This window comes from Cynocephalus volans, chromosome 7 (assembly GCF_027409185.1).
Source record: "Cynocephalus volans isolate mCynVol1 chromosome 7, mCynVol1.pri, whole genome shotgun sequence".
Taxonomy (NCBI): domain Eukaryota; kingdom Metazoa; phylum Chordata; class Mammalia; order Dermoptera; family Cynocephalidae; genus Cynocephalus; species Cynocephalus volans.
The window spans coordinates 84,938,651-84,954,546 of NC_084466.1; the positions used below are offsets into that span (position 1 = coordinate 84,938,651).

The 15,896-nt window shown below is 45.7% G+C and overlaps 1 protein-coding gene across 1 annotated transcript; it reads left to right on the forward strand.

Moving 5' to 3' along the window:
- The first annotated feature begins 4,354 nt into the window (after positions 1 to 4,354).
- On the forward strand, positions 4,355 to 13,614 carry LOC134382680 (complement C1q and tumor necrosis factor-related protein 9A). The gene is made up of 4 exons (XM_063103420.1): positions 4,355 to 4,404; positions 8,795 to 8,982; positions 11,461 to 11,523; positions 12,784 to 13,614. The coding sequence occupies exons 2-4, from the start codon at positions 8,817 to 8,819 to the stop codon at positions 13,551 to 13,553; spliced, it is 999 nt and encodes a 332-aa protein (XP_062959490.1). The 5' UTR covers positions 4,355 to 4,404; positions 8,795 to 8,816; the 3' UTR covers positions 13,554 to 13,614.
- Positions 13,615 to 15,896: the final 2,282 nt, after the last annotated feature.

Sequence of the window (15,896 nt, forward strand, 5' to 3'; positions counted from 1 at the left end):
TTTTTCTTTAAGATGACCTGAAGGGGATCTTAACTCTTGACTTGGTGTTGTCAGCACCACACTCTCCCAAGTGAGCCATGGGCCGGCCCTATTTTTCAGTTGATTTTTGAAAACTGCTAACATTTTTTAAAGGATAGAACATCTTGGATATCTATATGTCTAGCATGAATTTTATTACCAAATAACAGTTTTGCAAAGAATGGAAGGCTCAGGTATTCTCAGTTTTGATTTGCCACCTTCCTCCTTGATGTATGTCACATGTTCCACTTGGAAAGAAAAAGAGGGAAATAACAAAAAGCCTCCTGCGTGGATCGTGTATGAATTCCATTGGGAATCTCACTGTCTTCCTTTTTTTTTTTTTTTAAGATGACCGGTAAGGGGATCTTAACCCTTGACTTGGTGTTTTCAGCACCACGCTCACCCAGTGAGCTAACCGGCCATCCCTATATGGGATCCGAACCCGGGGCCTTGGTGTTACCAGCACCACACTCTCCCGAGTGAGTCACAGGCCGGCCCTGTCTTCCTCTCTTTTTAACCCTACTTTATATAACATGGGTGAGCCTAAAAGAAAATGACATAACACTGATGAATTTCACCTGTTCTATCACGTTTTAACATTTGCCTACTATGTTGGAAGACAGTTGAAATGACCTTGGGTAAAAAGCAGTGTTCTAAATTTTGATTAGACCTAAAATATACAATAACCCTGCGGTAGATCATAAGCAATCATAAAATAGAATATTTGCAAAATCCTGAAAGAATAGCATTCTCTGTCTTTGTCCCGTCAATTAGAAAGAGAGTGGTAGCAATCTGCCAGAGCTTTCATGGGATATCATTTGCATAGTTTTTCATTCCATCTGATTTCTGTTTCCCGCTAGTATATCTCATTTTGTACATTTCACCACCATCTAATGCTATTTCTGAATATCGTGGTGCCTTTTTATACCTAATCCATATGAAGACTTAACTCCACACCTGTTCAAGAAATCCACACATCCTATGTTGCTGTTGTAGACAAAAGATGCATTTAATTTTAAAAACAAAAAGTACATTTAACTGAAAATTTGGTTTATAATAGAAATCTTTTGTAAAAGTCAGTTGATCCAGCATTGTACCCCCAGCGGAAATCTGCATGCCTCAATTGCTGATATTCCTCAATACTTACTTAGTTTCCTAGCTGGAATACAACAGCCTGATTACCTGGGGTTAGGGGGAGTATTTCTGCATTATTATTTCATTTAGGAGAGAAGAAACATGGAAGTGTCCCACACAGGAGAGAGCCAACAAGTATGAGTGTCTTTTTGGTGGCTTATAGGCCAGGGGTGCTGTACACAAATCAACTTCTGGGTTAAACTATTAGCTGACAACGTTTTCCCTACAATAAAATTTCACTTGGCCAATATTGTTTTCACGATGCACAGAAAGTGGCCTTCAAAAGACTGGAAAAAATAAGTAGAAACTAGCTGGTCTTGAAAATCAGAAGCTCAAATATTCTATGTAAATTTACTTAGCTACAACATACTTCTCATAGCAAATACTTTTAACTGATTGTGTAATTTAATAATTGGTCTTCTTTGTAAATAATAGCCTGTGCTGTGTATGACTTGCTCACCTCCTTCGCGAGGCTTTCGGTAATCTTTTTACTGATCAGCATCAAGATAAGATGATATCTGTGTAAGTGGAGTGATGTCCAGCTTCCAACTGATGCATTAGCTGTTGACAGCTGAAGTATGGTGTGCAAGATTGCTGTAACTTGATATGTATTTTTGAAGTTTTTGTAAAAAAAAGTTCACAATGTTATTTGATTTCTTGTAAATGCTGTGAATCTATATTTGTTGTTTTGTATTTGTATATTAAAATTAATTTGCCAGACAGGTTCTGGTAATTCATTTGAGTAGTAAAATAAGATAGACATATTTTTTAAAAGTGGAGAGAGTACCAGGAGAGTTTCTGGGACTTGCAGATCCTCCCCTGCCCTGCCATAGCTAGACCTCCTGTCAGTAACAATTCATCCATTGACCAGCTGAATCAAGCCACTGGGTGGGTGTGAGGGAGAGAAGTCTCGGAGGGAGAGCTGAGAGGACCCCCTGACTTGAAAAACGTCCCTAGACTAGACTAGATGTTGGAATAAGACGGATGTGAGCAGGACCCAGCTTTGGCTACAGCTGATGGAGGGTGGGTGACCCCAGGCCCCTCCGTGGGGAGGTGTGCTCGTGGCCCTGGGCTCACTGAGCCTTTGGGGTGGGGTAGGTAATTTCCTTCTCTAATTAACAGCTCAGAAAAGCTAAGTAAATAGCCCATTGTTTGCTGTGTTCCTTTAAAGGTTGCCAAGGGGCTTGTTTACACTGAACACGAACCTGCTTCGAAGTGCTCGCCCTCTTTGGGCTGGACTGAGGGAGGGTTAGCTTGGCCCGGGGTACCTAGAGGGTGGCCCGAGGTGGTGCCATGGACAGGAAGGAGGGAAAGTGAGTGGAAGGCAGCGGCCCTTTCTTCTAGAAGAGTCGTGGGGGGAGGGGAGGTGAACTGCTGCACATAAGCTCCTGCTGTGGGGGCTGGGAGGGCAAGCTGCCGCGTGGGGGTCCTCCCGAGGAGCGGGGGCCAAACGCAGGAAGGCGTGGTCGCAGGAAGCCCCGTGCAGCGCTGGAGGACCCACGGCCCACGAGGCCAGGCAGGGCCGAGCAGACTCAGCTGGTGCTGTTCACTCGGAGGCTCGAGCGGCAGGTGCACGAGACCCCAGAGCCGGGAGGCGACGCTGGACGGCAGAGGCCAGGCTGGGGCTTCCTCTTGCAGACACGTCACATCTGCCTGTGACGACTCGGGAGCAGTGGCCCAGGCAGGGCGCCCGGGAGAGGCTGAGGCTGGAGCCGCGCTGCAGAGCGCCCGCGCGGGCCTGGACAGCCCCGGACAGTGAATGGCCGAGCGGGTGGCGGGCAGGACGCCTGGGGTGGAGACCCTTCAAGCCTGTCGTACAGACTGGGTCACCAGACCCCTCACTGCAGGTCCACGAGCTCAGTAATTGGAGAGGATCCCCGCAGACAACACGAGCTCAGTCCTCAGCGTCCTCAGCAGCGACAGTGGCCTCCCAGAGGGTCCTGGGGACACCGGCAGCAACGGCCTCCCGGTGTGCATCCTGGGGGCGGGGGGCCACGTGGATCAGAGCTGCTGTCCTTTATACTTAAGTCCATAGCCCAGGACACCTGGGCGCACATGCGCAATTACATTAGACAATAACCAAGGAACACCTGGGCGCAAGTGCACATTCACATCAGATGCTCGGCAAGATTCCGAACCCCGGAGGGACCCTGACCATTTATCTTCACTTTCCCTGCAAGAGGTGAAGGGAAAATGGGCGGGGAAGAGCTGTCGGAACCCCCACCCCCACCCATCCCGGCTAGGAAGGGACCAAAGGTGTCTGGGTTGAGGTAGGGGGTGGCCCACAGAAACTGGCCCTGACCTCATTCCTGCCATCTACTTAAATTCCACCACGCCTGGGAGCTTGGTATTGTTTTGGCAGCTGTACTGATGAGGAAATTGAGGCACTGTGAGCAGGACTGGGGCTTGCTGAAGTGGAGCTTCCCACCCACCCCATACCCCGTTCCGGGTGTGGTCTCTCCATTTGCACTGGAGAAACCAGACTTCGGCACCTCTGAGAAACAGTATTGGGTACATTTGTCCTCTTGAAATTATTTTTAAGTTTTTTGGTTTTCTTTTTTGGCGATTGGCTGGTAATGGGATTTAGATAAATGTTAATAGACATTTATCGGGAAGAGTTGAGCTGGGGATTACATGGCATTGAAAAAACAGTTGGACCATATTTTTCTTGGTGGCGGGGTGTGTGTGTGTGTGTGTGTGTGTGTGTAGAGAATGAGCACTACTAAATCCATAGGTATGCAAACGCCTAAAATCAAGAAGAATGACGCAGAAGTTTGCAAATCTAAGTGGTAGCAATTCTAATGGTCTGGGCTCCAGATGAGGCCTGACCTGGCCACTGTTCATCTCCAGTTTTTTCCTATTGGTCCATAATTGGCCCAAGGTCAGCTGAGAAGCTCCGCGAGCAGAGGCACAAACATCACTTTGAAAAAGAAACCTGCTTGGGGATTCCTCCCCTAGACCCAGTTGAAAGAACACCTCAAGTTGCCTCATCTTACTAAAAAAGGACAAAAAAGGAATTAAGTTTTCTAAAGTAAGTGGTGCTGGTAGAAGATGCTACCTGACTCAAGTGTTGCTGTAATTTTTGAAACTCTTCCAAGACAGCTTGTGCCTTCCTCTGTTCCCTCCCCTTCCTGCTATTTTGCAGATACATCCACTAGGGAATTGTATGGCAGGAAGGCACGATTTTATTTAGTTTGCTCTTGATTCCTGGTTTGCACAGCACCTGGGGACAGCCTGCAGCACTGGGTTCAGGTAAGTGCATTAAGAAAGGATTTTTTACATTCAGTTTAAGGCATCTGGGTCCCAAAACAGCTCTTGTATTATCAATGTGATACTCCTGCTTAATTATTTGCAAAATAGTCAGCTGTCTATAGAATTTTGGGTAGAAAAGGGGTAAGCCCGTTCCAAAATTTATTTTTGAGAAAGAGGCTAAACAGGAGATAAAAGCAGATTTTGGAATTCTTCTGCCGGAATTCTGCAAACTGGCTAGGAGGAGGAATAAATACCATGGAAGACCTTTCTAGAGGGCTTTTCAGGAAAGCTTTCTAGAGAAGCTGGTAGATTATTTTGCCCAAATTTAATGTGTATATTTTTATATTTATGACTATGCTAATTTACACAGTGTAGTAAAAAGAAAAAAAACCCTTCAACATATGTTGAAGAAGAATACATAAAGTGGACAATGTATAGAACACCTGGAAGGCAACTTAAAGATATTTGGATTCTTAGACTGTCAGATCTGGGAGGCATGTTGGGGCAGTGGTTCATCCTTTGCATTTTATACACAAGGAAGCTGAGGCCTAGAGGTTTGGAGGCCCAGTAAAGATCACTCAGCTGGTTTCTGGCAGGACTTATTAAATCTTAGTATTGGGGGAATTAAGAATCTTGAAGAGTGAATCAAAACATTCAGCAGTGAACGAGAAATACAGGTAAAGCACAGAGAAATAACCCAGAAATAAGAACCTATTTAATTTGGGACTACCCAGAAATAACCTATTTGGGACTAAGAAACTTTAACTCCAAAGTCTGTGTCCCAAGTCAGGCTCGTGAGATCACATGTCAGCAGAATGCATCTCTTCTCTGTGCATTCCTGTTGATTGTCTGGATCTAAGGCAGTGGCTATTGTAGGTGTTTAATATGTATTACCTGAGGGGTTGTAAGCCCAGTGAATCCTTGACAACCCTGACTCAGGCTGACCAACAACAGATGTCCACTTCTGATGAGTGGCCCTTCCGTGGGCAGCAGCTGTCTTGCGCTAGTTAGGATGTGGGCTTGGCTGTGTGTCACAGAGACCCCAAATAATGGTAGCTTAAGCAACTTGGAAGTATATTTCTGTCTCATGCACTCATGACAAAGATGGGCTGTTAGAAAGGTCTGGTTTGTGGCGTCATCGGGGACCAGGATTTTTTCTGTCCTCAAACTGTTGCCCTCCTCAGGGAGTCCAAGATGTCCCACGACCCCGCTCACACCCCTCCCTTTAAGGTCTGGTCACAGTTGCACAGTCCACTTTTGCTTACTTCCCATGGGCCAGAATCTAGTTTCATGTCATATCCAGGCTGCAAGGGAGGCTGGGAAGGGCAGTTTGTCAGGGGCAGCTGGGTCCCCAGCTGAAATTTCTATTACCATGGAAGAAGTCGAGAAGGAGTGTTGTAGATAACTAGTGGTCTCCACCAAAAGCATTGACAAGGATCAGATTTGACACTCGGTCACCACCCCAGGTGATGATCTGCACATAGTCTGAACCAGGGTGATATTGCATTCATTCATTTCTACAGGTACTTGTGGGCACTGAAAATAGGAAAGTGGAAAGACGCTGTCTCTGTTTTCAAAAAGCTCTAAGCGAGGCTGGTGCCTACTAAATGATTACTAGTCTAGGTGTGGGGGTTGGGGGTGGCAGAAATCCAGGTAAGAGAAGAAGGAAGGAGGAGCTGATCACAGGGAAAGACACGAGACAGAAGGGTCCTAGCTCCAGAGCCTGGAGAAAGACCAGACATAGAAATTAAGTTGAGGGTAATAAGTGTGGTTGAACTAATGAACCTGAGTTTTGTAAGAAGCACAAATGTAATTTTTTATTTCGTGAAATAACATTGATTTCTACTATATTCCTTGAGCGAATCCTCGACGTTTGACATTGAGGTGCAAACATTCTTCTAAATTTTCTTATTAGAGATAGTGCTACAACTTATTTCACTGCTTATTCAGAAGCAAAACGTGTTCAATTAGTCAAAGTCACTTGTTGAAGGTTGTCTGTGTGCTAGGCACAGGTGTAGGCAAGCCGGACATACTCTCTGCCTGCATAACGTATGCAAAACCAGTGAAAACATTATAGGAGGATAAGTATCTGCTTTTATTTTACATCTTCTTGAGCTGAAGAACAAAATATAGTTTATCCCAACTTGACATCTGTATGATTTTGTGATTTTTTTAATTATTGGAATAACTGTTGTACCGCAGTTTGAAAAGTTGAAAAGGAAAACTATAGATCTCTCAACAAAAGTGGGTTGGTGGAATTTAGATTTGACTGCTACCAGTCACTTCTGAGTTAAACAAAGGAGGCTGGTGTAGACTATTTATGGAATTTTACTCTAGGAAAACTCGACTCAGTTTCCTGAAATGGGGTGAGTTTGCGACTTCAAAGGGAAACATCTGCATGTCCTAGACTGTACCCTGGGATATATGCAGGTTCCCACAAGATGGCAACATAGTCCTTTGGATAGCAGAGTGTTGCATTGGTTTTAAAATATATATACTGTGTATCTAGAAATATTTGTGTAGGCACCGTAAAAACAAACAAACAAACAAACAAACAAACATTTTTTAAAAAGGAAAAACTTCTATGACCTCACCTTTCTAAAGAAACCATGTTTATATGCATAGATTCACTTGTAGTTTTTGTCAATATACATATACACATAAGTACATTCATAACGTGCATGGCATTTCAGTTTACTGTTTTTATTTAACACAACACACATCTTTTACATATTCCACGTACCTTCATAATTACTTCAGTGGTCACATATTCCTCTGCTTACTAAGCCACTCTCCTGTTGTTACACATTATGTAGTGTGCACTTTTTCACTATTATGGCTAATGCTGTAGTTAATAACTTTGGCACACAAATTTTGAATTAAGAATTTTAGGGATGCGATCACTGGGTCAAAAAGTCTTTTGCTGTTTAACTTTCCAAAGGGTTGCAGATCTACCTTGCCGTCAGCATTTTATGATCTGGGTTCTGACCAGTTGCACTAGCCTATATTTTTGTTTTGTTTTTGAAGTCCTGCAATATCTACCATGATAGGTTCATTCCATTTGACAAATATGTGTTCACCCTGCTGCTCGAGGTTTAATACTGAGTCCTGGGAGTACAATAATGAGGAAAATACAGTCAGATGAGGAGCCAGATTTTTTTTTTTTTTCCTTTTTCTTTCTTTTTTTTTTTTTTTTTTTGTGGCTGGCCAGTATAGGGATTCGAAAGGGAGCCAGATTTTTATTTATTCATACAATTAAACACATGTACAATCGCTACTGGGACAGGGAAATCAATAACCTGGGGTTGGGGGTGGGGGGCGCGGTGTTTATAGAGGAAAAGACTTGAAAATGCGCTTCTCCCAAACTATGTGACCTTGTGAGTGTGTGTGTCCTTCACAGTGACCTCCCATAAAAACAAGACCTTTACTCAAAGAACACACCTAATCATAGTAGGACTGCTGGGAATACTTCACTATTTTTTAAAATTTAATTTTTCAGTGTGGTCACACATACAGGACATAAAATTTTCCAGTGTAACCATTTTAAGTGTACTGTTAGTGGCATGAAGTACATTTACACTGTCCATCTCCAGACCTTTTGCATTTTCTCACACTGAAACTTCATACCCATTAAACAACTCCCTGTTTCCCCCTTTGCTGGGCAGCCACCATCCTGCATTCTCTTTCTGTGAGCTGGATTCCTCTGGATACCTCATATCTGTGGAATCGTATGGCTCTGTCTTTTTGTGACTGACTTATTTCACTTAGCATAATGTACTTACGGTCCTTCCATGTTGTGCACGTGTCAGAATTTCCTTCCTTTTTAAGTCTGGATGATATTCCATTGCATGCATGTACCACATTTTTCTCACCCATTCGCCCAGCAGTGGACCTCTTGGCCATGATGAACGATGCTGCTGTGAAATGGGTGCTCAGTTCAAGTCCCTGCTTTCGGTTCTTCTGGGTATATACCTACAAGTGGAATTGCCAGATCTATGTTTGCTTTACTATTTATAATATGCGTTCATGCACATTTGTGATCAAACTTGGTCTTTACAACAGCTCTGTGAGATAAGTAAGCATTCATCTCTTCTCTGGCTCAGAAGAGCGCTTTGCCCAAGTGAAGCAGTGAACGGAAGAGCGTCCTGACTTCCCATTCGGCTTCCTCACTGATCATTCACCATTAACAGTGGTTCCAATCTCACGTTACCTCCCAAGGACAATGTCCTTCTGACTGTAACCAGCTTGGTCAGCTGCTGGGTTTCTACCCTCACCTTCCCTAACCAAGTCAGACCAGGTGTGGGGCCATTCCCTACTCAAGGAGCAGAGGCCTTGCCCGCAGCCCTAGGGACAAAGGATTCTCCTTTCGGCTTGTGCTTCCCTCTTTCAGTTCAGAGTCTGTCATCTGAACCATGAGGATCTGGTGGCTGCTGCTTGCCATTGGAGTCTGTACAGGAAACGGAAACTCAGAGGACACGTGCAGGCAAGGGCACCCTGGCATCCCTGGGAATCCCGGTCACAATGGTCTGCCTGGAAGAGATGGACGAGATGGAGCCAAGGGTGACAAAGGGGATGCAGGTACTCACCACCTGGTGCAGGCCTTCAGCTGCCCTTCAGTTCATCCCTTCATTTTCTCTTATTCATTCATCATCTGTGTAGTTTTCCACCTACCCACTCATACCTCATTTGCCCATCTGCCCATCACCCAGCAAACACGCATCGAGAGCCTGCTCCAGGCCAGGTTCTGTGCTAGGTGCTGGGGTAAAGCACAGGACAGGGCCAACCTGGTCCCAGCCTCCAGGGCTTTCTCATCTAGCAGGTATGCCCGCTTGGTAGCCAACCACTCTGATACCACAGGGCGTTTTCAGTAGTATATGATATCACAGGTCAGCCTGCCTCGGGCGACAGGTGTGAGGCCTGATCGCTAAGTATTTGGCAGAGAGCATGCAGCTGCAGTGCATGTGCGAGTTGATGCCTCATTGCGCTGTGAGGCAGGTGTGCAGAGTGACAGACTACAAAGATGGACGATAACCTGAGCCATTCAGCTGCTACTCAGGTGTCTGTGACCTATGTTGGGACCCTGCCCCAGGGTTTGGGGATCTGGGGACAGGATCCAGCTCTGGGAGGGAGACTTGCAAAAGCCAGGAGGTGTGAGTGATTTCCATAATACCAATCGATAAACTTGGTTTCCAAATGGGGTATCATTCCCGAGCCGTGTCTTGACCGTAGGGTCACATCCATAAGATGTATGCAGAATGATCCAGCTGCATGCAGGAAGAAAACATTACAACTTTTATGAACGTTTCTAAAGATAAACTTGTGCTTCCAACATGTCTCAGCCCATGGCATTTGGTGGCCTACTGGTTTATTGAGTGGGCTGGGTGAAGCTGAGGGTCACCAGGAAGCAACTTTATTTCTTTCCAATTTCTGCCAACTCGCTCTGTGGGGTCTCTCCTCCCGCTGGATGACATCTCCAGCTAATCAGCACTGGTCTAGTCACGGTTAGTCATTAGCATTAGTCTCATTTGCAAGTAGCAAAAAGCCCTGTCTAAATTAATAGCGAAACCTCAGTCTTTATGAAATCAAGTCTTTTACCCTCCTTTTGAGATTGCAGTGAGGGGCGTGTGCATGTGTGTTTTATTTCTGAATATATGGGGTTTAAATTTAAACAACTTTTGGCATTAAATATTTTATACAAACAAAAGGAGAGAAATAGATGATTGATAGATAAATTAAAAAATAAAAAGGAATAATACAAACACTCCTATATCCAATACCAAATTTCTGTACCTTTCCCCTATTGAATCTCTTTTCTTCTTCCTCAGTGGTGTATCCATTCTTTCAAGTTTTACATATTTCTTAGAGGTGTATGTGCTTTATATATATTTTCTATAGAGTTCATATATATTATATATAACATATTTCTTAGAAGGATATTCAATCACATTGCTTACACCAAAAATTCACTTCATTTTTTATCTTATCCTCTTAAAATGTGTTTGTATGTCTTAGAGCAAACACATTTTTAGTGTACCATCTGCACATAATTTAGAAACACCTTCATGTGCATTGATTATGGCTCATGCTCACACTTTGTTACTTGGGGTTGCGTGATCATGAAAATTCAGAGGCCACTGCTCTAGAGCATGGAAGCCCAAAAGAAGCAAGGACAGGACGACTTATGCTCTTGGAGTGGCCAGTGTGGGGACGGGGAGGGGTGGATGGGAGGAGGAGAAAGTGGGATGCCAGGGCCTGCTTGGGAGACCAGACATCATGATGGATACAAGCCTGCCTGTCCCGGTTCTGTCTCAGGACCTGAAAGCTGGCTCAGCCTGCCCCTGTCACCCCACAGCGGGTCGTTGGGGCTGACGTATGGAGTCTTTGCTGCTCCAGGCTGACCCAGGGCCTAGTAAGCACCTTTCCTGCCATGGCCGGAGCCCTTTCCACTCAGATGACTTCAGCCACATGAAGCTGGAGGTCAGGGCAGTCTGTTGTGAGCATTGGGACCAGTGTGGTCTACAGAACCTACTCACCCAGTGGGGTATCCCCTGCCCACTTGGTCAGTGACCTTTACCACCACTCGAAGGTGCTAGAGAGGCCCTTCCATCCCAAATAGTGTCACATAACCATAGCCATCTGTGTTTTCGTAGGAAGCTGGTAAACCTCCCACTCCACTCTTTGCAGGGGAGCTGGAAAAGGAGCAGAAGGAGAAAGCCAGCCAGTGCCTCTGGCATTCAGATCACCTCCCGAGTGCCGGTCACAGGAGAAAAGCATAGTCATGACCATCGGTGTCCCCAGCGCACACCCTCCCCTCGCCCCACTGGTCCTGTCTCATCGTGCATTGGCTGTGGGAAGTCACCCAGTCCATTCCACAACCCGCTCACCCCACACAGGGTGACACCCCGGAGCCTCGCTCCCACAGCCACACTGCACCTGCTCTGAGTGCCGGCCGGGGTCACCCCAAGGTCTCCAACACCCGTCACTGATGGAGACCCGTGGCCGGAAAAGTTGGAAGTGGAATTTCAACTCTTGCCTGTTTTCTTCTTTTCCACCCAGGAGAACCGGGACATCGTGGCGGCCCCGGGAAGGACGGAGTGAGTGGGCAGAAAGGAGAGCGAGGTCAGAAGCCGGGCCGCTGTCTGCCAGCCTCTGCGCTGACCAGCAGGCTTTAACAGGCACTGTTAGTGTGCGCCTGGGCAAGTCTTTTACCAGGCGCCGAGGGTGGTCCAGCAGTAAAGCCAGCACAGTTCCTGCTCTCCAGAAGCCATGATTAGTGCGGGGATCGGCAAACTGCTTCTGCAAAGGGCCACACAGTAAATACTTGGGCTTTGCGAAAGGCAGCAGCAGGTGCTCCACAAGGAAGTGTGGTGTGTTCCAGTGGGCAGTCACGTGAAGACTGAAACTTGAATTTCCTACGATTGCCACATAGTACAGAATATTCCGGTGACCATTTAAACTACTCTTAGCCACATGGAAGCGGGCGTGAGGCCACATTTAGCCTGTGGGCCGTAAGTTGTTGAACCCCGATTTAGTGGGTGGGCACTGAAGAGTAACTCTTGATTTTGACCCAGTGCCTCTGGCCACACAGCAGGGAGAAGGGCACTTGAATTGGGCCCCAAGAGTAGGGCCAACGCTGGCAGTCAGCCGCTGGCAGGCAGAGAGGTGGTCATAAGGGCAAACGTGTATGGTGTTTGTGCCTCACTGTTCCAAGCGCCTTTTGTGGGTTCACTCACTGATGCCACAGCCCTGTAAACCAGGTAGTCTTACTTCCCCAGTTCCATGGATGAGGGGACAGTGGTGTAGGCGCTCACAGCTAGCCTGACATCCATGTGTGTGTGTGGTGGAGACAGGGTGGGGTCCTGGCATTTAACTCCAGAATCTGTGCACATGACCTCTGCTCTGCATCTGGGTGGAGGAAGCTGGAAGCATGAGGGTTTCTGTGGAAGGCTGAATGGCACCGTGTAACTGGTGGCATGGACGGTAGAGAGGGGTGAAGACCACACTGAAGACTTTATTTTGCGTCCCCTCCAGTGAGGAGTTTTTCAGGGGTTGTCACATAACTAGAGCTGAGAGTCAGTTAACTGAAAGTAGCCTGAGTCAGTCTGCCTTTTGCAGTCTTCCCCACTCCCAGCGGTGTTTTCTTTCCAAGATCAGCCTCGTTTAGTGGTCAACATGGAAGACTTATGTGGTAAAGAGTAGTCATTTCTAATGTGAGTCAAAAAGTGTTTTGCGGGGTGTGTGTGTGGTCTGGAAGTGAATGAATCTTCAAGCCCTGAGCAGACACTGAGCCTATGTGCTACCTCGTCTCATTTGTGTGCTCAGTAATGGGAAAGCCAAGGGAATGTTTCACAAACCTCCTCTCTACTCTCCCTCTATTAGGAGCAGACGGAAAAGTTGAAGCAAAAGGCATCAAAGGTGATCAAGGGTCAAGAGGATCCCCAGGGAAACATGGGCCGAAGGGATCTGTCGGTCCCACAGGAGAAAAAGGCCTCAAAGGAGAGACTGGCCTGCAAGGGCAGAAGGGAGATAAAGGTGATGTAGGTCCCACTGGTCCAAAAGGCCTAACAGGCAACACTGGGCCTTTGGGCCCTGTTGGTTTACCTGGCCCCACAGGCCCCGTTGGCAAGCCTGGTCCCAGGGGAGAAGTGGGACCCATGGGGCCTCAGGGTGAGCCAGGAGTCCGGGGAACAAGAGGCTGGAAAGGGGATCGAGGAGAAAAAGGGAAAATTGGTGAGTCTCCAGTCTTGCCAAAAAGTGCTTTCACCGTGGGGCTCACGGTGCTGAGCAAGTTCCCCTCCTCAGACGTACCCATTAAATTCGATCGGATCCTATATAATGAATTCCATCATTACGATGTAGCTACAGGGAAATTCACCTGCCACGTTGCTGGCGTCTATTATTTCACCTACCACATCACTGTTTTCTCCAGGAATGTTCAGGTATCTTTGGTCAAAAATGGGGTAAAAGTACTGCACACCAAGGATGGTTATATGAGCTCTGAGGACCAGGCCTCCGGAGGCGTCGTCCTGCAGCTGAAGCTCGGGGATGAGGTGTGGGTGCAGGTGACAGGAGGAGAGAGGTTCAATGGCTTGTTTGCCGATGAGGACGATGACACAACTTTCACAGGCTTCCTCTTGTTCAGCAGCTAATGGTGGAGGAGGCATCAGACGGTTTATTACATTAATTCCTCCAATTGCTGTAATCATAAAAAGGTGAAAATAGGGAAGTTATTTCTAAAAGTGATTCTGTGTAACTTACTATCTTTCCAAGAGTAAATTTTAAAACAGTTGCATTGTTCGTTATAATTTATTTAATATTTTTCTTCATTCCCATTATCTGAAGAATCCTTTGCATGTGTGTTTCTTGTGGGAAGAATGTTTTGATGTAATATTTGTGCTGTAAGGAGCCATGTTATGATTTATCACTTGTGCGTTTCTGAGGACATAAGGGAGACAGAAAATGAAAATGTTTATTCCATTTAGTGACTAATAAGAGCTTTAAGCTGGTGACAATGAGACACCCCAGAGAGCTGCAGACACTGCTCATTTTATGACTTAGATTTTAATTGCCATTCAGTTCAACAAATTGTTTTTTAGTAAACCACTTGCCAGACTTGAACTTGTACTGGTTTCCTAGGACTGCCATCACTAAGTACACAAACTGGGCAGCTTAAAACAACAGGAATTTATTCTCTCATGGTTCCTTCCGGAGGCTAGAAGTTCAAGATCAATGTGCCGGCAGAGCACAGTCACTTTTAAGCCCCTAGGGGAGGTCCTTCCTTGCTGCTTCCGTTTGTGGTGGCCCCGGCATTCCTTGGCCATGGCAGCATCACTCCAACTTCTGCCCCATCTTCACGTGGTTCTTCCTCCTGTGACTGTCTGTGTTTAAATGTTCCTATTCTTATAAGGACCTCGGTCACATTGAATTAGGGCCTACCCTAATCCAGTATGACCTCGTCTTAGCCTGATTACATCTGCAAAGACCCTATTTCCAAATAAGGTCACATTCACAGGTCCTAAGGGTAAGGATTTCAACAGAGCTTTTTTGGGAGACACAATTCACCCCATAACAGTTTTCCTTCTGGCCCCCCCCAATTCAAGTCCTTCCATGTGCAAAATACATTTACTCCATCCCAATATCCCCAAAAGTCTTAACAATTTTAGCATCAATTTTAAGTCCAAAATCTCATTTAAATATTATTGATTCCAAGTCCCAAATCTCATGATCTAAGTCATTTAAGTCAGTTATAGGTGAGACCTATTGTGTGATTAATCCTGGGGAAAAATTCCTCTCCATCTTTGAACCTGTGAACCAGACAAGTTATCTACTTCCAAAATGCAATGGTGGGCCAGGCATAGGATAGACAGTCCCCTTCCACAAAGGAGAAATAGGAAGGAAAAAGGCAATCACTGGTCCCAAGCAAGTCCAAAACCCACCAGGGCAAATTCCATTAGAATTTTTTTCACTATTTACCTTCTGAAAATTTTAAATGAACTATACAAGAGAAGACAAGGTTACCGGGAAGAGACATCAAACAGACGTAGAGTGGAGGGGAGGGATGAATTCACCAACAGAAGAAGTTAAACGGGAAACGTCTCCTTCTGGCCTACAGTGGACATTCCTTGTTTAGACAGGCACCATCCATTTCCCCTTCGTCTGGTAAAAGTGTCTTAATGTCCACTCCCTGGCCAAGTCTTTCAGATGGCGTAGACTCTGCACTCTGGAGTGAACATGGGATTCAGGCCTGGCTACTCAGAATTGTACCTTCCTCTGGCCATGGTGACTTCTGCAAGATGGCACTTGATCCAAACAGCACCCATGAGATGCAATCTGCGCCTTTGGTGGGCCTGTTGAAAAAAAGGAGTGCTCTTTTTCAGCTCAAGTTAGAACTGGGAGGATGAAGGTCTGACGTTGCTGGCAGCCATCCTGCTAATCCATAGCTCCTGAGAACAAAGCCGAACAGAGCTGCAGACAACCCAGTTCTGATGACATTGTTTAGGCCTCTAAATCCAGTTTACCTGAAGGCAGTGGGACTCCAGACTATTTTGTCATGTGTGCCAACAAATCCTCTTTGTTTGCTTAAACCAGTCTGGTGCAGGTTTTCTTTGTCGTCGTTACTACTGCTTTCATTTAAATGCGGTTCACGTCCAAGGATAGGGGCTGTATCATTATAGTGGAAAAGGCCCAAAACTAAGAGTTGAGATACATGGGTTATCATTGCATCCATGACAACGCAATTTGAATTGGGTGACTTATTTAGCCTTTCTGTGCCCCAGTCACCTATTGTGCAACAGTGGTTGAACTTGATAATTTCAGGTGGTCCCAACCCTCCCCTAAAATTCTGCAAGTAATTACATATGCCTACATACACTTTTTCTACGCTAAGAATTTAAACTGTACTCAAAATTTAAACCATATTTATAAAATTTGCCTAAGTAAATAAAAACTGCTGGCATCCTTTGAGTTTGAAAGAATCACTCTTGCCATAATTT

Bases quoted from the DNA above. Each gene is read 5' to 3' on its own strand.
- LOC134382680 (XM_063103420.1), top strand. From the start codon at position 8,817: ATGAGGATCTGGTGGCTGCTGCTTGCCATTGGAGTCTGTACAGGAAAC. The intron at 8,983-11,460 runs GTACTCACCACC...TTTTCCACCCAG, and splicing joins GGGTGACAAAGGGGATGCAG to GAGAACCGGGACATCGTGGC. The intron at 11,524-12,783 runs GTCAGAAGCCGG...TCCCTCTATTAG, and splicing joins TGGGCAGAAAGGAGAGCGAG to GAGCAGACGGAAAAGTTGAA.